The sequence below is a fragment of the Crinia signifera genome, chromosome 1 (genome assembly GCF_055691185.1).
Source record: "Crinia signifera chromosome 1, ASM5569118v1, whole genome shotgun sequence".
NCBI lineage: Eukaryota > Metazoa > Chordata > Amphibia > Anura > Myobatrachidae > Crinia > Crinia signifera.
This window is the reverse complement of record NC_139217.1, coordinates 472844187-472870856: the sequence shown is the minus strand read 5'-3', so window position 1 is coordinate 472870856 and position 26670 is coordinate 472844187. Positions and strand designations below refer to the sequence as shown.

The 26670-nt window shown below is 51.4% G+C and overlaps 1 protein-coding gene across 4 annotated transcripts in view; it reads left to right on the top strand.

Moving 5' to 3' along the window:
• The window catches only part of IL11RA (interleukin 11 receptor subunit alpha), a 174064-nt gene that overhangs the window by 93964 nt on the left and 53430 nt on the right, over positions 1–26670 (top strand). For all 4 annotated transcript variants that reach the window (XM_083155432.1, XM_083155431.1, XM_083155434.1 and 1 more), the window contains exons 2-5: positions 664–760; positions 1629–1689; positions 6508–6674; positions 13165–13279. In XM_083155432.1, the coding sequence (XP_083011558.1) occupies positions 664–760; positions 1629–1689; positions 6508–6674; positions 13165–13279 (440 nt within the window). The remainder of the gene's footprint in view (positions 1–663; positions 761–1628; positions 1690–6507; positions 6675–13164; positions 13280–26670) is intronic.

Sequence of the window (26670 nt, the reverse complement as noted above, 5' to 3'; positions counted from 1 at the left end):
GGGCTCGGGTGGTAGAGCGTCTGTATAACCGCTGTAGGTGGCTCGGGTGGTAGAGCGTCTGTATAACCGCTGTAGGGGGCTCGGGTGGTAGAGCGTCTGTATAACCGCTGTAGGGGGCTCGGGTAAGGAGAACGGCTGCAGAGTTAATGCAATATTCTGCAGAGATTATGACCTAATTAGCAGCTAATGCTTTACCCTTGGAGTGTAGTAAAGTTTCTGGCCCGTTCTATGTACAGTATTTACTTGAGGGATTTGGTAAATTCCTCTTACCTGTCTCTGCCAAAGCATCCACCACACACACATTATTGTTCTCTCGGTGGCTACAGATGGATTGGATATAAGATGCCTTTATGATTAGTTTGACTAACATTGCTGTGTTCACGGTTAGTAAAATACGAGCCGTGTATATTATACTATTATACTTCTAATTGGTGGGATTGTGCGGCCATCGATGTTCTCAAGCTGCGGGGGGGGGGTCTCATACACGAGGGGTAGTAGTGAGACACTGGGGCATATTGTAGACTACTTATTGACTAAGCTTTGGCTTCCGATGGTATTAATGCCCGATATGTAAGTTGGCTGTGTAATCATGTACTATATGTGCTGATCTAGAACTTTCTAGCTGTAATCTTCGTGTAACCTGGCTATTTCTGTGTTTTGTAGATGATCAGCTTTGCACGATGTCTTAGCCGGGTGATTTGTCTCCTCGCTGTGGCCGCGGTTGCCGCATCGCTGTCTGCACGGACATGGGAGGAGGAAGGTACCGACTTACTGTCCCGTACTAATGACAGGTGTTAGCGTTCCTCCCTTATACACATGTGTCCTCATACATCTCTTGTCCATGCGATACAAGTTGCGTTATGCATAATGCGTGAGTTCCGTGTCACTCTTTAGGTACACGCACCCTCTTTGCGGCTTTTTGTGTTAAATAAAGTTTTACTTGCAAAATGCATGCACAAGCAGCTTCTGCTGAATAAAATTATATGCAGCATGCCTATATTCACTGTGGAATGGAAAATCACAGTATCTTCCTGGGAAACAGTGTTACGTAGCATTTCCTAAGCAGACCACTTTAATCAGCAGAAGCAGCTTGTGCGTTGTTTGTGCTTTGTTTTACAAGTATGATACAATTGACAGAAAAAGTCATAAAAAAAACACCGGGCACTAATGAGGTGCACTAACGCATGGCGCGACTAGAAGGGCTGCTTAACGCAAAAGGAGGCTAGATGTGCGCGAACACATCTGTTGGGTTAATTCAGACCTGATTGCACCCCTGTGAATTCTTAGCTACCAGCGTTCAGGTTAACGCCGCTCCACCACTGCTAAATCCCACCTTGCAAATTAATATGCACCTTGTTCGTATGGATGTGTATGTCCGAATATGTTCAGAACCCATCAAATGATATTTACACTGTGCACTAGTCTAATACAGGTATATCCGGCCTGGTGCTGACGTCACACACCCTCCCCTAATACAAGTATATCCGGCCTGGTGCTGACATCACGCACCCTCCCCTAATACAGGTATATCCGGGCCTGGTGCTGACATCACACACCCTCCCCTAATACAGCACCATGTTCAGTAGTATTGTGATTTCTGCTGTGAATAAATGCCATCTATCTTTCAGGGGTCATATATGGGAGAATTGGAGACGATGTTACCTTAAGGTGCAGCGGCAGGAATGACAGGTGAGGCGGTGATGTAGTACGTGCAGGACCAACATCGAAATACAATACAGAACCAAGCCTTGTGCCTCAAATCAACTTTATATGCAGCATATTATAGGCACCACACACCTTTATATGTGGCATATTATGGACACCACGCAACTTTATATGTGGCATATTACGGGCACCACACACCTTTATATGTGGCATATTATGGGCACCACGCAACTTTATATGTTGCATATTATGGACACCACGCAACTTTATATGTGGCATATTACGGGCACCACACACCTTTATATGTGGCATATTACGGGCACCACACACCTTTATATGTGGCATATTATGGGCACCACGCAACTTTATATGTGGCATATTACGGGCACCACGCAACTATATGTGGCATATTAGGGGAACCACGCACCTTTATATGCGGCATATTAGGGGAACCACGCACCTTTATATGTGGCATATTATGGGCACCACGCACCTTTATATGTGGCATTTTACGGGCACCACGCACCTTTATATGTGGCATATTACGGGAACCACGCAACTTTATATGTGGCTTATTAAGGGCACCACGCAACTTTATATGTGGCATGTTACGGGCACCACACACCTTTATATGTAGCATATTACGGGCACCACGCACCTTTACATGTGGCATATTACGGGCACCACACACCTTTATATGTAGCATATTACGGGCACCACGCAACTTTATATGTGGCATATTACGGGCACCACACACCTTTATATGTGGCATATTACGGGCACCACACACCTTTATATGTGGCATATTATGGGCACCACGCACCTTTATATGCGGCATATTACGGGCACCACGCACCTTTATATGTGGCATATTATGGGCACCACACACCTTTATCTGTGGCATATTATGGGCATCAAACACCTTTATATGCGGCATATTATGTGCACCACACACCTTTATATGTGGCATATTACGGGCACCAAACACCTTTATATGAGGCATATTACGGGCACCACGCATCTTTATATGTGGCATATTACGGGCACCACACACCTTTATATGTGGCATATTATGGGCACCACACACCTTTATCTGTGGCATATTATGGGCACCACACACCTTTATATTTGGCATATTACGGGCGCCACGCACCTTTATATGTGGCATATTACGGGCACCACACACCTTTATATGTAGCATATTACGGGCACCACGCAACTTTATATGTGGCATATTACGGGCACCACACACCTTTATATGTGGCATATTACGGGCACCACACACCTTTATATGTGGCATATTATGGGCACCACGCACCTTTATATGCGGCATATTACGGGCACCACGCACCTTTATATGTGGCATATTATGGGCACCACACACCTTTATCTGTGGCATATTATGGGCATCAAACACCTTTATATGCGGCATATTATGTGCACCACACACCTTTATATGTGGCATATTACGGGCACCAAACACCTTTATATGAGGCATATTACGGGCACCACGCATCTTTATATGTGGCATATTACGGGCACCACACACCTTTATATGTGGCATATTATGGGCACCACACACCTTTATCTGTGGCATATTATGGGCACCACACACCTTTATATTTGGCATATTACGGGCGCCACGCACCTTTATATGTGGCATATTACGGGCACCACACACCTTTATATGTGGCATATAATGGGCACCAAGCACCTTTATATGTGGCATATTACGGGCACCACGCAACTTTATATGTGGCATATTACGGGCACCACGCACCTTTATATGTGGCATATTACGGGCACCACATACCTTTATATGTGGTATATTACAGGCACCAAGCACCTTTATATGCGGCATATTACGGGCACCACACACCTTTATATGCGGCATATTATGGGCACCACGCACCTTTACATGTGGCATATTATGGGCATCAAACACCTTTATATGCGGCATATTACGGGCACCACACACCTTTATATGTGGCATATTACAGGCACCACACACATGGCACCACACACCTTTATATGTGGCATATAATGGGCACCAAGCACCTTTATATGTGGCATATTACGGGCACCACACACCTTTATATGCGGCATATTACGGACACCACGCACCTTTATATGTCGCATATTACGGGCACCACGCACCTTTATATGCGGCATATTATGGACACCATGCACCTTTATATGCAGCATATTACGGGCACCACGCACCTTTATATGCGGCATATTACGGGCACCACGCACCTTTATATGTGGCATATTATGGGCACCACGCACCTTTATACGCGCCATATTACGGGCACCACTCACCTTTATATGCGGCATATTACGGGCACCACACACCTTTATATGTGGCATATTATGGGCACCACGCACCTTTATATGTGGCATATTATGGGCACCACACATCTTTATCTGTGGCATATTATGGGCACCACGCACCTTTATATGTGGCATATTATGGGCACCACACATCTTTATCTGTGGCATATTATGGGCACCACACACCTTTTTATGTGGCATATTATGGGCACCACGCACCTTTATATGTGGCATATTATGGGCACCACACACCTTTATCTGTGGCATATTATGGGCATCAAACACCTTTATATGCGGCATATTATGTGCACCACACACCTTTTATATGCAGCATATTACAGGCACCACGCACCTTTATATGCAGCATATTACGGACACCACGCAACTTTATATGCGGCATATTACGGGCACCACGCACCTTTATATGCAGCATATTACGGGCACCTTTATATGCGCATATTAAGGGCACCACGCACCTTTATATGCGGCATATTACGGGCACCACGCACCTTTATATGCAGCATATTACGGGCACCACGCACCTTTATATGCAGCATATTACGGGCACCACGCACCTTTATATGCAGCATATTACGGGCACCACGCACCTTTATATGCGGCATATTACGGACACCACGCACCTTTATATGCGGCATATTACGGGCACCACGCACCTTTATATGCGGCATATTACGGGCACCACGCACCTTTATATGCAGCATATTACGGGCACCACGCACCTTTATATGCAGCATATTACGGGCACCACGCACCTTTATATGCAGCATATTACGGGCACCACGCACCTTTATATGCAGCATATTACGGGCACCACGCACCTTTATATGCGGCATATTACGGACACCACGCACCTTTATATGTGGCATATTATGGGCACCACGCACCTTTATATGTGGCATATTATGGGCACCACACACCTTTATCTGTGGCATATTATGGGCATCAAACACCTTTATATGCGGCATATTATGTGCACCACACACCTTTTATATGCGGCATATTACGGGCACCACACACCTTTATATGCAGCATATTACAGGCACCACGCACCTTTATATGCAGCATATTACGGACACCACGCACCTTTATATGCAGCATATTACGGGCACCACGCACCTTTATATGCAGCATATTACGGGCACCACGCACCTTTATATGAGGCATATTACGGGCACCACACACCTTTATATGCAGCATATTACGGGCACCACACACCTTTATATGTGGCATATTATGGGCACCACGCACCTTTATATGTGGCATATTATGGGCACCACACATCTTTATCTGTGGCATATTATGGGCACCACGCACCTTTATATGTGGCATATTATGGGCACCACACATCTTTATCTGTGGCATATTATGGGCACCACACACCTTTTTATGTGGCATATTATGGGCACCACGCACCTTTATATGTGGCATATTATGGGCACCACACACCTTTATCTGTGGCATATTATGGGCATCAAACACCTTTATATGCGGCATATTATGTGCACCACACACCTTTTATATGCAGCATATTACAGGCACCACGCACCTTTATATGCAGCATATTACGGACACCACGCAACTTTATATGCGGCATATTACGGGCACCACGCACCTTTATATGCAGCATATTACGGGCACCTTTATATGCGCATATTAAGGGCACCACGCACCTTTATATGCGGCATATTACGGGCACCACGCACCTTTATATGCAGCATATTACGGGCACCACGCACCTTTATATGCAGCATATTACGGGCACCACGCACCTTTATATGCAGCATATTACGGGCACCACGCACCTTTATATGCGGCATATTACGGACACCACGCACCTTTATATGTGGCATATTATGGGCACCACGCACCTTTATATGTGGCATATTATGGGCACCACACACCTTTATCTGTGGCATATTATGGGCATCAAACACCTTTATATGCGGCATATTATGTGCACCACACACCTTTTATATGCGGCATATTACGGGCACCACACACCTTTATATGCAGCATATTACAGGCACCACGCACCTTTATATGCAGCATATTACGGACACCACGCACCTTTATATGCAGCATATTACGGGCACCACGCACCTTTATATGCAGCATATTACGGGCACCACGCACCTTTATATGAGGCATATTACGGGCACCACACACCTTTATATGCGGCATATTACGGGCACCACGCACCTTTATATGCGGCATATTACGGGCACCACACACCTTTTATATGCGGCATATTACGGGCACCACGCACCTTTATATGCGGCATATTACGGGCACCACGCACCTTTATATGCAGCATATTACAGGCACCACACACCTTTATATGCGGCATATTACGGGCACCACGCACCTTTATATGCGGCATGTTACGGGCAGCACGCACCTTTTATATGCGGCATATTACGGGCACCACGCACCTTTATATGCGGCATATTACGGACAGCAATAATGTGACTCTTCTTTCTGTTGCAGTTTGGGGACTGAGTGGAGATACAATGGGTCCCCACATGTCCCCTGGGGCTTCCTTACCAATCTAGGGGACCTGCACCTTCCAAGTGTCAGCCAATCAGTGATGGGGAACTATACCTGCCACAGCCAGTCGGGGGAGCTCCTGCGCCCAGTGCTGCTAAGGCTGGGATGTGAGTAGAAACGTCCTTCCTGGAATACATAGAAGTATGGCGGGTGTAAGGGCCAAGGTTACACGGCGTGCCACTTGTGTCCGTATACCCGCACTGAGGCTGCCAGCTGGGAAGGCACCTGCAGTACGAAATATCACCCATGAACACTGCAACCTATTGGGTTGGATATATATATATTGACCCCTCCCCCCCCCTTCTCTGTCTCTCGCTATTCTCCCCCCTCTGTCTCTCGCTATTCTCCCCCTTCTGTCTCTCGCTATTCTCCCCCCTCTGTCTATCGCTATTCTTCCCCTTCTGTCTCTCGCTATTCCCCCCCTTCTGTCTCTCGCTATTCTCCCCCCTCTGTCTCTCGCTATTCTCCCCCCTCTGTCTCTCGCTATTCTCCCCCTTCTGTCTCTCGATATTCTCCCCCCTCTGTCTCTTGCTATTCTCTCCCCTCTGTCTCTCGCTATTCTCCCCCTCTGTCTCTCGCTATTCTCCCCCCTCTGTCTCTCGCTATTCTCCCCCTTCTGTCTCTCGCTATTCTCCCTTTCTGTCTCTCGCTATTCTCCCCCTTCTGTCTCTCGCTGTTCTCCCCCTTCTGTCTCTCGCTATTCTCCCCCTTCTGTCTCTCGCTATTCTCCCCTTCTGCCTCTCGCTATTCTCCCCTCTCTGTCTCTCGCTATTCTCCCCTTCTGCCTCTCGCTATTCTCTCCCCTCTGTCTCTCGCTATTCTCCCCCTCTGTCTCTCGCTATTCTCCCCCCTCTGTCTCTCGCTATTCTCCCCCTTCTGTCTCTCGCTATTCTCTCCCTCTGTCTCTCGCTATTCTCCCTTTCTGTCTCTCGCTATTCTCCCCCTTCTGTCTCTCGCTGTTCTCCCCCTTCTGTCTCTCGCTATTCTCCCCCTTCTGTCTCTCGCTATTCTCCCCTTCTGCCTCTCGCTATTCTCCCCTCTGTCTCTCGCTATTCTCCCCTCTCTGTCTCTCGCTATTCTCCCTCTTCTGTCTCTCGCTATTCTCCCCCTTCTGTGTCTCGCTATTCTCCCCTCTCTGTCTCTCGCTATTTTCCCTCTTCTGTCTCTCGCTATTCTCCCTCTTCTGTCTCTCGCTATTCTCCACCCTCTGTCTCTCGCTATTCTCCCCCCCTCTGTCTCTCGCTATTCTCCCCCTCTGTCTCTCGCTATTCTCCCCTTCTGTCTCTCGCTATTCTCCCCCTTCTGTGTCTCGCTATTCTCCCCTCTCTGTCTCTCGCTATTTTCCCTCTTCTGTCTCTCGCTATTCTCCCCCCTCTGTCTCTCGCTATTCTCCCCTTTCTGTCTCTCGCTATTCTCCCCTTCTGCCTCTCGCTATTCTCCCCTTTCTGTCTCTCGCTATTCTCCCCCTTCTGTCTCTCGCTATTCTCCCCCTTCTGTGTCTCGCTATTCTCCCCCTTCTGTGTCTCGCTATTCTCCCCCTTCTCTCTCACTATTCTCCCCCTTCTGTGTCTCGCTATTCTCCCCCTTCTGTCTCTCGCTATTCTCCCTCTTCTGTCTCTCGCTATTCTCCCCCTTCTGTGTCTCGCTATTCTCCCCTCTCTGTCTCTCGCTATTTTCCCTCTTCTGTCTCTCTCTATTCTCCCCCTTCTGTCTCTCGCTATTCTCCCCTTCTGTCTCTCGCTATTCTCCCCTTTCTGTCTCTCGCTATTCTCCCCTTCTGCCTCTCGCTATTCTCCCCTTTCTGTCTCTCGCTATTCTCCCCCTTCTGTCTCTCGCTATTCTCCCCCTTCTGTGTCTCGCTATTCTCCCCCTTCTGTGTCTCGCTATTCTCCCCTCTCTGTCTCTCGCTATTCTCCCTCTTCTGTCTCTCGCTATTCTCCCCCTTCTGTGTCTCGCTATTCTCCCCTCTTGGTCTCTCGTTATTTTCCCTCTTCTGTCTCTCGCTATTCTCCCTCTTCTGTCTCTCGCTATTCTCCCCCTTCTGTCTCTCGTTATTCTCCCCCCTCTGTCTCTCGCTATTCTCCCCCTTCTATCTCTCTCTATTCTGCCCCCTCTGTCTCTCGCTATTCTCCCCCTTCTGTCTCTCGCTATTCTCCCCCCTCTGTCTCTCGCTATTCTCCCTTTTCTGTATCTCTCTATTCTTCCCCCTCTGTCTCTCGCTATTCTCCCCCTTCTGTCTCTCTCTATTCTGCCCCCTCTGTCTCTCGCTATTCTGCCCTTCTGTCTCTCGCTAGTCTCCCCCCTCTGTCTCTCGCTAGTCTCCCCCCTCTGTCTCTCGCTATTCTCCCCCCTTTGTCACTCGCTATTCTGCCCCCTCTGTCTCTCGCTGTTCTCCCCCTTCTGTCTCTCTCTATTCTGCCCCCTCTGTCTCTCGCTATTCTCCCCCTTCTGTCTCTCTCTATTCTGCCCCCTCTGTCTTTCGCTATTCTGCCCTTCTGTCTCTCGCTAGTCTCCCCCCTCTGTCTCTCGCTATTCTCCCCCCTTTGTCACTCGCTATTCTGCCCCCTCTGTCTCTCGCTATTCTCCCCCCTCTGTCTCAAGCTGTTCTCCCCCTTCTGTCTCTCGCTATTCTCCACCCTCTGTCTCTCGCTATTCTGCCCCCTCTGTCTCTCGCTATTCTGCCCCTCTGTCACTCGCTAGTCTCCCCCCTCTGTCTCTCGCTGTTCTCCCCCTTCTGTCTCTCGCTATTCTCCACCCTCTGTTTCTCGCTATTCTGCCCCCTCTGTCTCTCGCTATTCTGCCCCCTCTGTCTCTCGCTATTCTGCCACTCTGTCACTCGCTAGTCTCCCCCCTCTGTCACTCGCTATTCTGCCCCTCTGTCTCTCGCTATTCTCCCCCCTCTGTCTCTCGCTATTCTCCCCCCTCTGTCACTCGCTATTCTTCACCCTCTGTCTCTCGCTAGTCTCCCCCCTCTGTCTCTTGCACCCTCATATATAGACAAACGCCTCAGTTACTGTACCTCGCTATTCTCCCCCTTCTGTGTCTCGCTATTCTCCCCTCTTGGTCTCTCGTTATTTTCCCTCTTCTGTCTCTCGCTATTCTCCCTCTTCTGTCTCTCGCTATTCTCCCCCTTCTGTCTCTCGTTATTCTCCCCCCTCTGTCTCTCGCTATTCTCCCCCTTCTGTCTCTCTCTATTCTGCCCCCTCTGTCTCTCGCTATTCTCCCCCTTCTGTCTCTCTCTATTCTGCCCCCTCTGTCTCTCGCTATTCTGCCCTTCTGTCTCTCGCTAGTCTCCCCCCTCTGTCTCTCGCTATTCTCCCCCCTTTGTCACTCGCTATTCTGCCCCCTCTGTCTCTCGCTATTCTCCCCCCTCTGTCTCTCGCTGTTCTCCCCCTTCTGTCTCTCTCTATTCTGCCCCCTCTGTCTCTCGCTATTCTCCCCCTTCTGTCTCATTCTATTCTGCCCCCTCTGTCTTTCGCTATTCTGCCCTTCTGTCTCTCGCTAGTCTCCCCCCTCTGTCTCTCGCTATTCTCCCCCCTTTGTCACTCGCTATTCTGCCCCCTCTGTCTCTCGCTATTCTCCCCCCTCTGTCTCAAGCTGTTCTCCCCCTTCTGTCTCTCGCTATTCTCCACCCTCTGTCTCTCGCTATTCTGCCCCCTCTGTCTCTCGCTATTCTGCCCCTCTGTCACTCGCTAGTCTCCCCCCTCTGTCTCTCGCTGTTCTCCCCCTTCTGTCTCTCGCTATTCTCCACCCTCTGTTTCTCGCTATTCTGCCCCCTCTGTCTCTCGCTATTCTGCCCCCTCTGTCTCTCGCTATTCTGCCACTCTGTCACTCGCTAGTCTCCCCCCTCTGTCACTCGCTATTCTGCCCCTCTGTCTCTCGCTATTCTCCCCCCTCTGTCTCTCGCTATTCTCCCCCCTCTGTCTCTCGCTATTCTTCACCCTCTGTCTCTCGCTAGTCTCCCCCCTCTGTCTCTTGCACCCCCATATATAGACAAACGCCTCAGTTACTGTACCTTGAAGTGATTGCCAAATACCTCTGAATATTTGCACAAATAAGGGCAGAGATCTGTTGGGTGAATCACAGTATCTGTAATTATATTATTATGATCAAAGTGATGGAGATAAGCTGGGAATGTTTATCTATCTATCTGTGACAGAACTTCAGCACTTGTGTGTTGCAGTGAGGATGAGCCCCCAATCGGGTTTGTGAGTCAGCGCAGTTCTTATACGTAACTGCGAGTGCGTCCAGGCTGTGTCGGGACGTCTGTGTGTTAATGCGTCAGTTTCCCAGACATAAACACTCTGTCCTTGGAATGTGGCCTTGTGCTGTGGTTCATACAGAGACACAGTGCGCTAAGTGCGATATTTAATCACGCACTAACTGAACACTTCCTCATCTGGATTTCTATATAATCCCAGGGGGCAGCAGGATTAATATATTATTTATATATCTTGGTGAGAGCACAAAGCAAAAAACAAACAAAAAACAAACAAACAAAATCCATATTAGCACTATTTTGTGGTAGAGCGGTGCAGGTGGGCATTGCAGCCATGGCAGTGAGTGTCCTATATACACCCCTACCAAATGTGTACGCCTTCATATTAATGTCCTGTGTAATATAGGAATTCTATTATAGCCATAAACTAAGCAAATGGCAGCAAATAGCAATAACAATGTTTGTGGGTCAAATATTTTTGGCTTTGAAAGCAAAATCTGGGTTCAGTGGTTTTGGTGCCCATGTGGTTACAACTTACCCATTACCAGCATAAGTGCCCTGATTCTGCCACCCCAACCAGGACAGGGTCATTTAAACCCCCATATCGCAGGGTCATGAAGTGTACCCCCATACAGTAAGAGGGGAGCATCGTTCTCATTACAGAACGCTGGACCCGAATATTGTCAATAATGAACAAAAACCAAGTTACTCTCTCTGTAAATTACACATTTATTATTGACACTATTTCAGTTCATTCACTTTTTAAGAGGTAGATTTATTACCAAGCTATGGGCGGGATTCAACGCTGCCGGCGAGGGGGTTGCTGTGGTGCAGGTGGCTTGTTTTTAGTGAGGATCATCCGTTCACCCTATTCTATATTCCGGGGGAATCCTCGCCAACAGCCTTCAACATTTTGACGGCTGCACTTGGTGTTTCCACCTCGCTGGAAAAACCCACCAAGGTGGAAATGGCAAATGCAGGGTGTGGGGGGTGGGGGGCTGGGGGGCAGTTGAATACTGCCCCCCCCCCCCCCAACCTGTGAGCTGTGACAGTGAGCTATCGCCAAAGGGCATTGAATATACTGCATAGTCTTGTTTTCACACGCTAGGAATGATAAATAGTGCTCCAGCCAGTCAGCCCCTAACTGTCATGTGTTTGAAATATACTCTATCTATATACTATATAATAGTGCCTGTCCTTGTGTATCACACTCCTATTTGCCTATAGATTGTAAGCTTGCGAGCAGGACCCTCCAACTTCTATGTCTGTCTGTAATCAGCCAGTTTGTCTTATCTCTGTTGATTCCAACGGAGAAAGACATTTTAAATAAATAAATATGACAGTTAGGAGCTGATTGGCTGGTGTGTCATTTATCATTCGTAAAACGTGTAAATAAGTATCACTCGTTTATAATTCTGCCCAAAACGTTTTGCTCATCTCTACCTATATTTCTAATACACGGTGCATTGACATGTGCTGTATCTTCTGCAACCAGCGTCCTACCACCCCCAAGGTGTTGGCTATAGGTGGAACTGATGGTTAGTGTGTGGGCTATAGGTGGAATTGATGGTTAGTGTGTGGGCTATAGGTGGAACCGATGGATATATATATATATATATATATGTATATATAGTACACAGCCCAGTGGAAGAGTCCCCCTGTGATACGCGAGACAGTAATAAATCCCAGTGTTCCCATGGTTTCCGTACACGGCCACAGCCCCCCCCCCCCTCCAGCTGGGAATGTCTGTGATCACAAAAATATGTGGCTGTAATTATCTCCTCAGTAAACCGTGTTGTGTAAACAGCCTACGGAATAACATGTTCCTGGAGGAAGCTGGTGACACTTTGCAGCTCTGTCAGTCACTGGGTGTCTGGGGGGCAGACTTGCGTGAAAATTTGGCAGCGTGCAACGAGCAACTATGAGGTCACTGTTAGGGAGAGCTAATGTGACGCCCAAGGAAATGTAACCGTCGGCGCTTTTCTACAGAATTACGTTGGTTTAATTCCACTTCAAACTAAAGATCCAATATGGGAGTAACTATAAAACATATAACTGTGAATAAGCCCCAGAATCCTGACCGTTATGTAAGGCCTGTAACAATATATATGGCATTTTATAATGTTCCTCACTGCAAGCTACTGTCCTCTGTTATCAGCCATATAAACCTGTAGAATTGTTTTATTAGTATTACAGACAGGACGTCCGGTATGAAGCCCAATGGTTACCCCCTTGAATGGCAGTTTCCTAGCAACAGCGGAACTCCATAGGGTGATAGTGTAACGATAGCTGGGGCACTATCGTCTTGTGGGATATTGGTAATAATACGTGTTCTATGGTCGATGACATCACTCACACCTGCCTCCTGTTTCCTGCAGATGCCCCCGGTATCCCCTCCGTCACCTGCCGAGCAGCCGATTACCACAACTTCTCCTGCTACTGGAAGCCGGCTGTGGACACCATGCTGCCTACCAGATACATCACGTCCTATCGGTGAGATACTGTACCCCGGGATATCTCCTGGTATCACCCGTACCCCTTGTTCTTCCGATGTTGTCCTGGACATATATATATTATATACAGTACATATATATATAGAGAGAGAGAGAGAAGGAAAGAGGGAGAGAGAGAGAAGGAGAGAGAGAGAGAGAGAGGGAGAGAGGGAGAGAGAGAGAGAGAGAAGGAAAGAGGGAGAGAGAGAGAGAGAAGGAAAGAGGGAGAGAGAGAGAATGAAAGACGGAGAGAGAAGGAAAGAGGGAGAGAGAGACAGAAGGAAAGAGGGAGAGAGAGAGAGAAGGAAAGAGGGAGAGAGAGAGAGAGAGAGAGAAGGAAAGAGGGAGAGAGAGAGAGAAGGAAAGAGGGAGAGAGAGAGAGAGAGGGAGAGAGAGAGAGAGAAGGAAAGAGGGAGAGAGAGAGAGAGAGAGAGAGAGAGAGAGAGAGAGAGAGAAGGAAAGAGGGAAAGAGAGGGAGAGAGAGAGAGAGAGAGAGAGAGAGAAGGAAAGCGGGAGAGAGAGAGACAGAGAGAGGGAGAGAGAGAGAAGGAGAGAGGGAGACAGAGAAAGAGAGAGAAGGAAAGAGGGAGAGAGAGAGAGAAGGAGAGAGAGAAGGAGAGAGGGAGAGAGAGAAGGAAAGAGAGAGAGAGAAGGAGAGAGGGATAGAGAGAGAGAGAGAGAGGGAGAAAGAGAGAGAGAGAGGGAGAGAGAGAGAGAGAGAGAAGGAGAGAGGGGGAGAGAGAGAGAGAGAGAAGGAGAGAGAGAAGGAAAGAGAGAGAGAGAAGGAGAGAGGGAGAGAGAGAAGGAGAGAGAGGGAGAGGAGAGAGAGAAGGAGAGAGAGAGAAGGAGAGAGAGAGAAGGAGAGAGAGAGAAGGAGAGAGAGAGGTAGAGAGAGAGAGAGAAGGAGAAAGAGAGAAGGAGAGAGAGAGAGAGAGAAGGAGAGAGAGAAGGAAAGAGAGAGAGAGAGAGGTAGAGAGAGAGAGAGAGAGAAGGAGAGAGAGAGAGGCTGTGTAACAGGTTAACAACACCCCACCACATGCACGCCCCTGAACCCCCTCTCCACCCAAAACCCCTCACTACGCTGTGAGCAGATGCGTACACTTACACATACAGGGAGTTATTCTGGTTCACTCGCAAAGGCACAATGACTCTCTAATGGACAGAACCATGTGCGCTGCAGGTGGGGCTGATGTAACTTGTGCAGAGAGTTAGATTTGGGTGTTTTATTGTTTCTGTGCAGGGTAAATACTGGCTGCTTTATTTTAACACTGCAATATAGATCTCAGTTTGAAGTGCACCCCCCCCCCCCCGAAATGTAACTCTCTCTGCACAAGTTACATCAGCCCCACCTGCAGCGCACATGGTTCTGTCCATTAGAGAGTCATTGTGCCTTTGCGAGTGAACCAGAATAACCCCCACAATCACATGTGGCCAATCGATGATTAATCACCATCGAATGACTTTTCCTCTCTTCGTCTCTCCCTGCCTGTCACTCAGTTTGCGGACGGATGGGCGAGTGCAGAGCGCGCTGAGGGCGACATGAATCTGTGCTGTATCTAAGGCTCATACGCAGCTGAGAACATTCCATAGACGTGAGAAAGATCTAGAATGAAAGTTGTAGGAGGGAGGAGTAAATGGCGCCTGTATGATGGCGGCGATCCCCCTTCCTGGATGCTTCTGATTGGACATACACCGCCCTCCCCAATCCACCAATCTGCAGCTGTACTGAGAAAACTCCTGACCACTCATTGTTTATAATCCGTCGGGGTACACGGCCAGGCAATAGACACACGCCATGTCACTGTATTGACTGTGTCAGCGTCTGGTTACACTGTATCTACCGTGCCAGCGTCTGGATACACTATCTACTGTGGCAGCGTCTGGTTACACTGTATCTACTGTGGCAGCGTCTGGTTACACTGTATCTACCGTGCCAGCGTCTGGATACACTGTATCTACTGTGTCAGTGCCTGGTTACACTGTATCTACCGTGTCAACATCTGGTTACACTGTATCTACCGTGTCAGCGTCTGGTTACACTGTATCTACCATGTCAGCGTCTGGTTACATTGTATCTACCGTGCCAGCGTCTGGTTACACTGTATCTACCGTGTCAGCGTCTGGTTACAGTGTATCTACCGTGTCAGCGTCTGGTTACAGTGTATCTACCGTGTCAGCATCTGGTTACACTGTATCTACCGTGTCAGCATCTGGTTACACTGTATCTACCATGTCAGAGTCTGGTTAAACTGTATCTACCATGTCAGCGTCTGGATACACTGTATCTACCGTGCCAGCATCTGGTTACACTGTATCTACCATGCCAGCGTCTGGTTACACTGTGTCTACCGTGTCAGCATCTGGTTACACTGTGTCTACCGTGTCAGCATCTGGTTACACTGTATCTACCGTGCCAGCGTCTGGATACACTGTATCTACAGTGCCAGCGCCTGGTTACACTGTATCTACCGTGTCAGCGTCTGGTTACACTGTATCTACCGTGTCAGCGTCTGGTTACACTGTATCTACCGTGTCAGCGTCTGGTTACACTGTATCTACCATGGCAGCATCTGGTTACATTGTATCTACCGTGCCAGCGTCTGGTTACAGTGTATCTACCGTGTCAGCATCTGGTTACAGTGTATCTACCGTGTCAGCGTCTGGTTACACTGTATCTACCGTGTCAGCGTCTGGTTAAACTGTATCTACCGTGTCAGCATCTGGATACACTGTATCTACCGTGCCAGCATCTGGTTACACTGTATCTACCGTGCCAGCATCTGGTTACACTGTATCTACCGTGTCAGCGTCTGGGTACACTGTATCTACAGTGCCAGCGGCTGGATACACTGTATCTACCGTGCCAGCGTCTGGTTACACTGTATCTACCATGTCAGCGTCTGGTTACACTGTATCTACCGTGTCAGCGTCTGGTTACACTGTATCTACCATGTCAGCGTCTGGTTACACTGTATCTACCGTGTCAGCGTCTGGATACACTGTATCTACCGTGTCAGCATCTGGTTACACTGTATCTATCGTGCCAGCGTCTGGTTACACTATGGCTACCGTGTCAGCATCTGGTTACACTGTATCTACCGTGTCAGCGTCTGGTTACACTGTATCTACCTTGTCAGCGTCTGGTTACACTGTATCTACCGTGCAAGCGTCTGGTTACACTGTATCTACCGTGCAAGCGTCTGGTTACACTGTATCTACCTTGTCAGCGTCTGGTTACACTGTATCTACCGTGTCAGCGTCTGGTTACACTGTATCTACCGTGTCAGCGTCTGGTTACACTGTATCTACCGTGTCAGCGTCTGGTTACACTGTATCTACCGTGTCAGCGTCTGGTTACACTGTATCTACCTTGTCAGTGTCTTGTTACAGGCCTTGGAGTCCCGCTCTATTACACAATTAAATGTAACCACTGCAACCTGGGGACGTCTCTCGGCTTCCCACAGCGTCAGCAACCAAAACATTGTCAGCTATTGTTTTACTTGCATTATATTTCTGCAAGCGCCCACCCAGAATCCTGGCATAAGTCATTCCCCATCTGTGTGTATGTATTCACGTGGTTGGTTAGCATTACTGCCGCACAGCGCTGAGGTCATGGGTTCGATTCCCATCATGGCTCTAACTGTGCGGAGTTTGTATATTCTCCCCGTGTTTGCGTGGGTTTCCTCCGGGTACTCCGGTTTCCTCCTACAATCCAAAAATATACTGGTAGCTTAATTGGCTCCCAACAAAATTACCCATAGATTGTCTGTGTGTGTGTACATGTGGTAGGGAATATAGATTGTAAGCTCCACTGGGGCAGGGACTGATGTGAATGGTGAAATATTCTCTGTACAGCGCTGCGGAATATGTGTGTGCTATATACATAACTGGTAATATTCTCTGTACAGCGCTGCGGAATATGTGTGTGAAATATAAATAACTGGTAATAATAATCTCTGTACAGTGCTGCGGAATATGTGTGCGCTATATAAATAACTGGTAATATATACATAAATAATACCCAGATATCAATAATACAGCACCACCTAGTGGCCAACAGAAGTCTGACCATTGCAGGACATCGGCTGGATGCAGCCTCTTATGCGCAGGGTTGTGAGAATGCGAATACTGTACACTCAGTGTAATCCTGTATAATGATCATATTTCCTGGCAGAGGGACAGGATGGCTCCTTATTTCCATGTGTGGGGGATATTGCTCTGTGTGTCCTTTTACATTTGTTTTTATTTATTAATGTCCCTGCTATTCAGCTCCACGCCGAGGGGGGATCACTAAATATATATTTAGCAGTTGTGATTATTCAGATAACGGCAGAATGAACTCGGAGATCCTGTCATCAGGATTTGTCACATTTGGCTGCGACTCTTGGATTGTTTGACCTGACGCTACAGATGTGTCCTCCGATATCATTGCCGCAGCCGCTATTGGCGCACAACGTCCTGTGAGATGCTGAATGCTCCGCACAATGCGTCTTAGTCCACATACAATGCGATGCACCAGGAGAACCCTACTGATTATTTCACAATAGGCGTCTTCCGAAAAGACACCTCAACGCTGACAGACTCGCACGAGAGCTGGGTCACACTCGCCCCAGGCGTCCCGCGTCCCATGGCATATCCAGGATAACTGTATGAGGACACATCTGTATGCTCTGCGCAGAGCAGGTCACCCCTGTGCTGCAGAGCAATGCGCAGGTGCCAGGTGTGCGGGGCAGGGTATAATAGCCGTACCAGGCTGGGGTCACAGGTAATATGTACGGCTGTACATGGTGCCCCGCACATAAGGCTTCCCCTGTGCTGCAGAGTAATGTGCAGGTGCCAGGTGTGCGGGGCAGGGTATAATAGCCGTACCAGGCTGGGGTCACAGGTAATATGGACGGCTGTACATGGTGCCCCGCACATAAGGCTTCCCCTGTGCTGCAGAGTAATGCGCAGGTGCCAGGTGTGCGGGGCAGGGTATAATAGCCGTACCAGGCTGGGGTCACAGGTAATATGGACGGCTGTACATGGTGCCCCGCACATAAGGCTTCCCCTGTGCGGCAGAGTAATGTGCAGGTGCCAGGTGTGCAGGGCAGGGTATAATAGCCGTACCAGGCTGGGGTCACAGGTAATATGGACGGCTGTACATGGTGCCCCGCACATAAGGCTTCCCCTGTGCTGCAGAGTAATGCGCAGGTGCCAGGTGTGCGGGGCAGGGTATAATAGCTGTACCAGGCTGGGGTCACAGGTAATATGTACGGCTGTACATGGTGCCCCGCACATAAGGCTTCCCCTGTGCTGCAGAGTAATGCGCAGGTGCCAGGTGTGCGGGGCAGGGTATAATAGCTGTACCAGGCTGTGGTCACAGGTAATATGGACGGCTGTACATGGTGCTCCCCACATAAGGCTTCCCCTGTGCTGCAGAGTAATGTGCAGGTGCCAGGTGTGCGGGGCAGGGTATAATAGCTGTACCAGGCTGTGGTCACAGGTAATATGGACGGCTGTACATGGTGCCCCACACATAAGGCTTCCCCTGTGCTGCAGAGTAATACGCAGGTGCCAGGTGTGCGGGGCAGGGTATAATAGCCGTACCAGGCTGGGGTCACAGGTAATATGGACGGCTGTACATGGTGCCCCGCACATAAGGCTTCCCCTGTGCTGCAGAGTAATGCGCAGGTGCCAGGTGTGCGGGGCTGGGTATAATAGCCGTACCAGGCTGGGGTCACAGGTAATATGGACGGCTGTACGTGGTGCCCGCACATAAGGCTTCCCCTATGCTGCAGAGTAATGCGCAGGTGCCAGGTGTGCAGGGCTGGATATAATAGCCGTACCAGGCTGGGGTCACAGGTAATATGGACGGCTGTACGTGGTGCCCCGCACATAAGGCTTCCCCTGTGCGGCAGAGTAATGCGCAGGTGCCAGGTGTGCAGGGCTGGATATAATAGCCGTACCAGGCTGGGGTCACAGGTAATATGGACGGCTGTACATGGTGCCCCTCACATAAGGCTTCCCCTGTGCTGCAGAGTAATGCGCAGGTGCCAGGTGTGCGGGGCAGGGTATAATAGCCGTACCAGGCTGGGGTCACAGGTAATATGGACGGCTGTACATGGTGCCCCGCACATAAGGCTTCCCCTGTGCTGCAGAGTAATGCGCAGGTGCCAGGTGTGCGGGGCTGGGTATAATAGCCGTACCAGGCTGGGGTCACAGGTAATATGGACGGCTGTACGTGGTGCCCGCACATAAGGCTTCCCCTATGCTGCAGAGTAATGCGCAGGTGCCAGGTGTGCGGGGCAGGGTATAATAGCCGTACCAGGCTGGGGTCACAGGTAATATGGACGGCTGTACATGGTGCCCCGCACATAAGGCTTCCCCTGTGCTGCAGAGTAATGCGCAGGTGCCAGGTGTGCGGGGCAGGGTATAATAGCCGTACCAGGCTGGGGTCACAGGTAATATGGACGGCTGTACATGGTGCCCCTCACATAAGGCTTCCCCTGTGCTGCAGAGTAATGCGCAGGTGCCAGGTGTGCGGGGCAGGGTATAATAGCCGTACCAGGCTGGGATCACAGGTAATATGGACGGCTGTACATGGTGCCCCGCACATAAGGCTTCCCCTGTGCTGCAGAGTAATGCGCAGGTGCCAGGTGTGCGGGGCAGGGTATAATAGCCGTACCAGGCTGGGGTCACAGGTAATATGGACGGCTGTACATGGTGCCCCGCACATAAGGCTTCCCCTGTGCTGCAGAGTAATGCGCAGGTGCCAGGTGTGCGGGGCAGGGTATAATAGCCGTACCAGGCTGGGGTCACAGGTAATATGGACGGCTGTACATGGTGCCCCGCACATAAGGCTTCCCCTGTGCTGCAGAGTAATGCGCAGGTGCCAGGTGTGCGGGGCAGGGTATAATAGCCGTACCAGGCTGGGGTCACAAGTAATATGGACGGCTGTACATGGTGCCCCGCACATAAGGCTTCCCCTGTGCTGCAGAGTAATGCGCAGGTGCCAGGTGTGCGGGGCAGGGTATAATAGCCGTACCAGGCTGGGGTCACAGGTAATATGGACGGCTGTACATGGTGCTCCGCACATAAGGCTTCCCCTGTGCTGCAGAGTAATGCGCAGGTGCCAGGTGTGCGGGGCAGGGTATAATAGCCGTACCAGGCTGGGGTCACAGGTAATATGGACGGCTGTACATGGTGCCCCGCACATAAGGCTTCCCCTGTGCTGCAGAGTAATGCGCAGGTGTGCGGGGCAGGGTATAATAGCCGTACCAGCCTGGGGTCACAGGTAATATGGACGGCTGTACATGGTGCCCCACACATAAGGCTTCCCCTGTGCTGCAGAGTAATGTGCAGGTGCCAGGTGTGCGGGGCAGGGTATAATAGCCGTACCAGGCTGGGGTCACAGGTAATATGGACGGCTGTACGTGGTACCCCGCACATAAGGCTTCCCCTGTGCTGGAGAGTAATGCGCAGGTGTCAGGTGTGCGGGCAGGGTATAATAGCCGTACCAGGCTGAGGTCACAGGTAATATGGACGGCTGTACATGGTGCCCCGCACATAAGGCTTCCCCTGTGCTGCAGAGTAAGGCGCAGGTGCCAGGTGTGCGGGGCAGGGTATAATAGCTGTACCAGGCTGGGGTCACAGGTAATATGGACGGCTGTACATGGTGCTCCGCACATAAGGCTTCCCCTGTGCTGCAGAGTAATGCTCAGGTGCCAGGTGTGCGGGGCAGGGTATAATAGCTGTACCAGGCTGAGGTCACAGGTAATATGGACGGCTGTACATGGTGCCCCGCACATAAGGCTTCCCCTGTGCTGCAGAGTAATGCGCAGGTGTGCGGGGCAGGGTATAATAGCCGTACCAGCCTGGGGTCACAGGTAATATGGACAGCTGTACATGGTGCCCCACACATAAGGCTTCCCCTGTGCTGCAGAGTAATGTGCAGGTGCCAGGTGTGCGGGGCAGGGTATAATAGCCGTACCAGGCTGTGGTCACAGGTAATATGGACGGCTGTACATGGTGCCCCGCACACAAGGCTTCCCCTGTGCTGCAGAGTAATGCGCAGGTGCCAGGTGTGTGGGGCAGGGTATAATAGCCATACCAGGCTGGGGTCACAGGTAATATGGACGGCTGTACATGGTGCCCCGCACATAAGGCTTCCCCTGTGCTGCAGAGTAATGCGCAGGTGCCAGGTGTGCGGGGCAGGGTATAATAGCTGTACCAGGCTGTGGTCACAGGTAATATGGACGGCTGTACATGGTGCCCCACACATAAGGCTTCCCCTGTGCTGCAGAGTAATGCGCAGTTGCCAGGTGTGCGGGGCAGGGTATAATAGCCGTACCAGGCTGGGGTCACAGGTAATATGGACGGCTGTACATGGTGCCCCGCACATAAGGCTTCCCCTGTGCTGCAGAGTAATGCGCAGGTGCCAGGTGTGTGGGGCAGGGTATAATAGCCGTACCAGGCTGGGGTCACAAGTAATATGGACGGCTGTACATGGTGCCCCGCACATAAGGCTTCCCCTGTGCTGCAGAGTAATGCGCAGGTGTGCGGGGCAGGGTATAATAGCCGTACCAGCCTGGGGTCACAGGTAATATGGACGGCTGTACATGGTGCCCCACACATAAGGCTTCCCCTGTGCTGCAGAGTAATGTGCAGGTGCCAGGTGTGCGGGGCAGGGTATAATAGCCGTACCAGGCTGGGGTCACAGGTAATATGGACGGCTGTACGTGGTACCCCGCACATCAGGCTTCCCCTGTGCTGGAGAGTAATGTGCAGGTGTCAGGTGTGCGGGCAGGGTATAATAGCCGTACCAGGCTGAGGTCACAGGTAATATGGACGGCTGTACATGGTGCCCCGCACATAAGGCTTCCCCTGTGCTGCAGAGTAAGGCGCAGGTGCCAGGTGTGCGGGGCAGGGTATAATAGCTGTACCAGGCTGGGGTCACAGGTAATATGGACGGCTGTACATGGTGCCCCGCACATAAGGCTTCCCCTGTGCTGCAGAGTAATGCGCAGGTGCCAGGTGTGCGGGGCAGGGTATAATAGCCGTACCAGGCTGGGGTCACAGGTAATATGGATGGCTGTACATGGTGCTCCGCACATAAGGCTTCCCCTGTGCTGCAGAGTAATGCGCAGGTGCCAGGTGTGCGGGGCAGGGTATAATAGCTGTACCAGGCTGTGGTCACAGGTAATATGGACGGCTGTACATGGTGCCCCACACATAAGGCTTCCCCTGTGCTGCAGAGTAATGTGCAGGTGCCAGGTGTGCGGGGCAGGGTATAATAGCCGTACCAGGCTGGGGTCACAGGTAATATGGACGGCTGTACATGGTACCCCGCACATAAGGCTTCCCCTGTGCTGGAGAGTAATGCGCAGGTGTCAGGTGTGCGGGCAGGGTATAATAGCCATACCAGGCTGGGGTCACAGGTAATATGGACGGCTGTACATGGTACCCCGCACATAAGGCTTCCCCTGTGCTGCAGAGTAAGGCGCAGGTGCCAGGTGTGCGGGGCAGGGTATAATAGCCGTACCAGGCTGGGGTCACAGGTAATATGGACGGCTGTACGTGGTGCCCCGCACATAAGGCTTCCCCTGTGCTGCATAGTAATGCGCAGGTGCCAGGTGTGCGGGGCAGGGTATAATAGCCGTACCAGGCTGGGGTCACAGGTAATATGGACGGCTGTACATGGTGCCCCGCACATAAGGCTTCCCCTGTGCTGCAGAGTAATGCGCAGGTGCCAGGTGTGCGGGGCAGGGTATAATAGCCGTACCAGGCTGTGGTCACAGGTAATATGGACGGCTGTACATGGTACCCCGCACATAAGGCTTCCCCTGTGCTGCAGAGTAATGCGCAGGTGCCAGGTGTGCGGAGCAGGGTATAATAGCCGTACCAGGCTGGGGTCACAGGTAATATGGACAGCTGTACATGGTGATCCGCACATAAGGCTTCCCCTGTGCTGCAGAGTAATGTGCAGGTGCCAGGTGTGCGGGGCAGGGTATAATAGCCGTACCAAGCTGGGGTCACAGGTAATATGGACGGCTGTACATGATGCCCCGCACATAAGGCTTCCCCTGTGCTGCAGAGTAATGCGCAGGTGCCAGGTGTGCGGGGCTGGGTATAATAGCCGTACCAGGCTGGGGTCACAGGTAATATGGACGGCTGTACATGGTGCTCCGCACATAAGGCTTCCCCTGTGCTGCAGAGTAATGCGCAGGTGCCAGGTGTGCGGGGCAGGGTATAATAGCCGTACCAGGCTGGGGTCACAGGTAATATGGACGGCTGTACATGGTGCTCCGCACATAAGGCTTCCCCTGTGCTGCAGAGTAATGCCCAGGTGCCAGGTGTGCGGGGCAGGGTATAATAGCCGTACCTGGCTGGGGTCACAGGTAATATGGACGGCTGTACATGGTGCCCCACACATAAGGCTTCCCCTGTGCTGCAGAGTAATGCGCAGGTGCCAGGTGTGCGGGGCAGGGTATAATAGCCGTACCAGGCTGGGGTCACAGGTAATATGGACGGCTGTACATGGTGCCCCGCACATAAGGCTTCCCCTGTGCTGCAGAGTAATGCGCAGGTGCCAGGTGTGCGGGGCAGGGTATAATAGCCGTACCAGGCTGGGGTCACAGGTAATATGGACGGCTGTACGTGGTGCCCCACACATAAGGCTTCCCCTGTGCTGCAGAGTAATGCGCAGGTGTGCGGGGCAGGGTATAATAGCTGTACCAGGCTGTGGTCACAAGTAATATGGATGGCTGTACGTGGTGCCCCACACATAAGGCTTCCCCTGTGCTGCAGAGTAATGCGCAGGTGTGCGGGGCAGGGTATAATAGCCGTACCAGGCTGTGGTCACAGGTAATATGGACGGCTGTACGTGGTGCCCCACACATAAGGCTTCCCCTGTGCTGCAGAGTAATGCGCAGGTGTGCGGGGCAGGGTATAATAGCCGTACCAGGCTGTGGTCACAGGTAATATGGAAGGCTGTACGTGGTGCCCCGCACATAAGGCTTCCCCTGTGCTGCAGAGTAATGCGCAGGTGCCAGGTGTGCGGGGCACGGTATAATAGCCGTACCAGGCTGGGGTCACAGGTAATATGGACGGCTGTACATGGTGCCCCGCACATAAGGCTTCCCCTGTGCTGCAGAGTAATGCGCAGGTGCCAGGTGTGCGGGGCAGGGTATAATAGCCGTACCAGGCTGGGGTCACAGGTAATATGGACGGCTGTACATGGTGCCCCGCACATAAGGCTTCCCCTGTGCTACAGAGTAATGCGCAGGTGCCAGGTGTGCGGGGCAGGGTATAATAGCTGTACCAGGCTGTGGTCACAGGTAATATGGAAGGCTGTACATGGTGCCCCTCACATAAGGCTTCCCCTGTGCTGCAGAGTAATGCGCAGGTGCCAGGTGTGCGGGGCAGGGTATAATAGCCGTACCAGGCTGAGGCCACAGGTAATATGGACGGCTGTACATGGTGCTCCGCACATAAGGCTTCCCCTGTGCTGCAGAGTAATGCTCAGGTGCCAGGTGTGCGGGGCAGGGTATAATAGCCGTACCAGGCTGGGGTCACAGGTAATATGGACGGCTGTACGTGGTGCCCCACACATAAGGCTTCCCCTGTGCTGCAGAGTAATGCGCAGGTGCCAGGTGTGTGGGGCAGGGTATAATAGCCGTACCAGGCTGGGGTCACAAGTAATATGGACGGCTGTACATGGTGCCCCGCACATAAGGCTTCCCCTGTGCTGCAGAGTAATGCGCAGGTGTGCGGGGCAGGGTATAATAGCCGTACCAGGCTGGCGTCACAGGTAATATGGACGGCTGTACATGGTGCTCCGCACATAAGGCTTCCCCTGTGCTGCAGAGTAATGCGCAGGTGCCAGGTGTGCGGGGCAGGGTATAATAGCTGTACCAGGCTGGGGTCACAGGTAATATGGACGGCTGTACATGGTGCCCCGCACATAAGGCTTCCCCTGTGCTGCAGAGTAATGCGCAGGTGCCAGGTGTGCGGGGCAGGGTATAATAGCCGTACCAGGCTTGGGTCACAGGTAATATGGACGGCTGTACATGGTGCCCCGCACATAAGGCTACCCCTGTGCGGCAGAGTAATGCGCAGGTGCCAGGTGTGCAGGGCTGGGTATAATAGCCGTACCAGGCTGGGGTCACAGGTAATATGGACGGCTGTACATGGTGCCCCGCACATGAGGCTTCCCCTGTGCAGCAGAGTAATGCGCAGGTGCCAGGTGTGCGGGACAGGGTATAATAGCCGTACCAGGCTGGGGTCACAGGTAATATGGACGGCTGTACATGGTGCCCCGCACATAAGGCTTCCCCTATGCTGCAGAGTAATGCGCAGGTGCCAGGTGTGCGGGGCAGGGTATAATAGCCGTACCAGGCTGGGGTCACAGGTAATATGGACGGCTGTACATGGTGCCCCGCACATAAGGCTTCCCCTGTGCTGCAGAGTAAGGCGCAGGTGCCAGGTGTGCGGGGCAGGGTATAATAGCCGTACCAGGCTGGGGTCACAGATAATATGGACGTTTGTACATGGTGCCCCGTACATAAGGCTTCCCCTGTGCTGCAGAGTAATGCGCAGGTGCCAGGTGTGCGGGGCACGGTATAATAGCCGTACCAGGCTGGGGTCACAGGTAATATGGACGGCTGTACATGGTGCTCCGCACATAAGGCTTCCCCTGTGCTGCAGAGTAATGCTCAGGTGCCAGGTGTGCGGGGCACGGTATAATAGCCGTACCAGGCTGGGGTCACAGGTAATATGGACGGCTGTACATGGTGCTCCGCAATTAAGGCTTCCCCTGTGCGGCAGAGTAATGCGCAGGTGCCAGGTGTGCAGGGCTGGGTATAATAGCCGTACCAGGCTGGGGTCACAGGTAATATGGACGGCTGTACGTGGTGCCCCGCACATAAGGCTTCCCCTGTGTTGGAGAGTAATGCGCAGGTGCCAGGTGTGCAGGGCTGGGTATAATAGCCGTACCAGGCTGGGGTCACAGGTAATATGGACGGCTGTACGTGGTGCCCCGCACATAAGGCTTCCCCTGTGCTGCAGAGTAATGCGCAGTTGCCAGGTGTGCGGGGCAGGGTATAATAGCCGTACCAGGCTGGGATCACAGGTAATATGGACGGCTGTACATGGTACCCCGCACATAAGGCTTCCCCTGTGCTGCAGAGTAATGCGCAGGTGCCAGGTGTGTGGGGCAGGGTATAATAGCCGTACCAGGCTGTGGTCACAGGTAATATGGACGGCTGTACATGGTGCCCCGCACATAAGGCTTCCCCTGTGCTGCAGAGTAATGCGCAGGTGCCAGGTGTGCGGGGCAGGGTATAATAGCTGTACCAGGCTGGGGTCACAGGTAATATGGACGGCTGTACATGGTGCCCCGCACATAAGGCT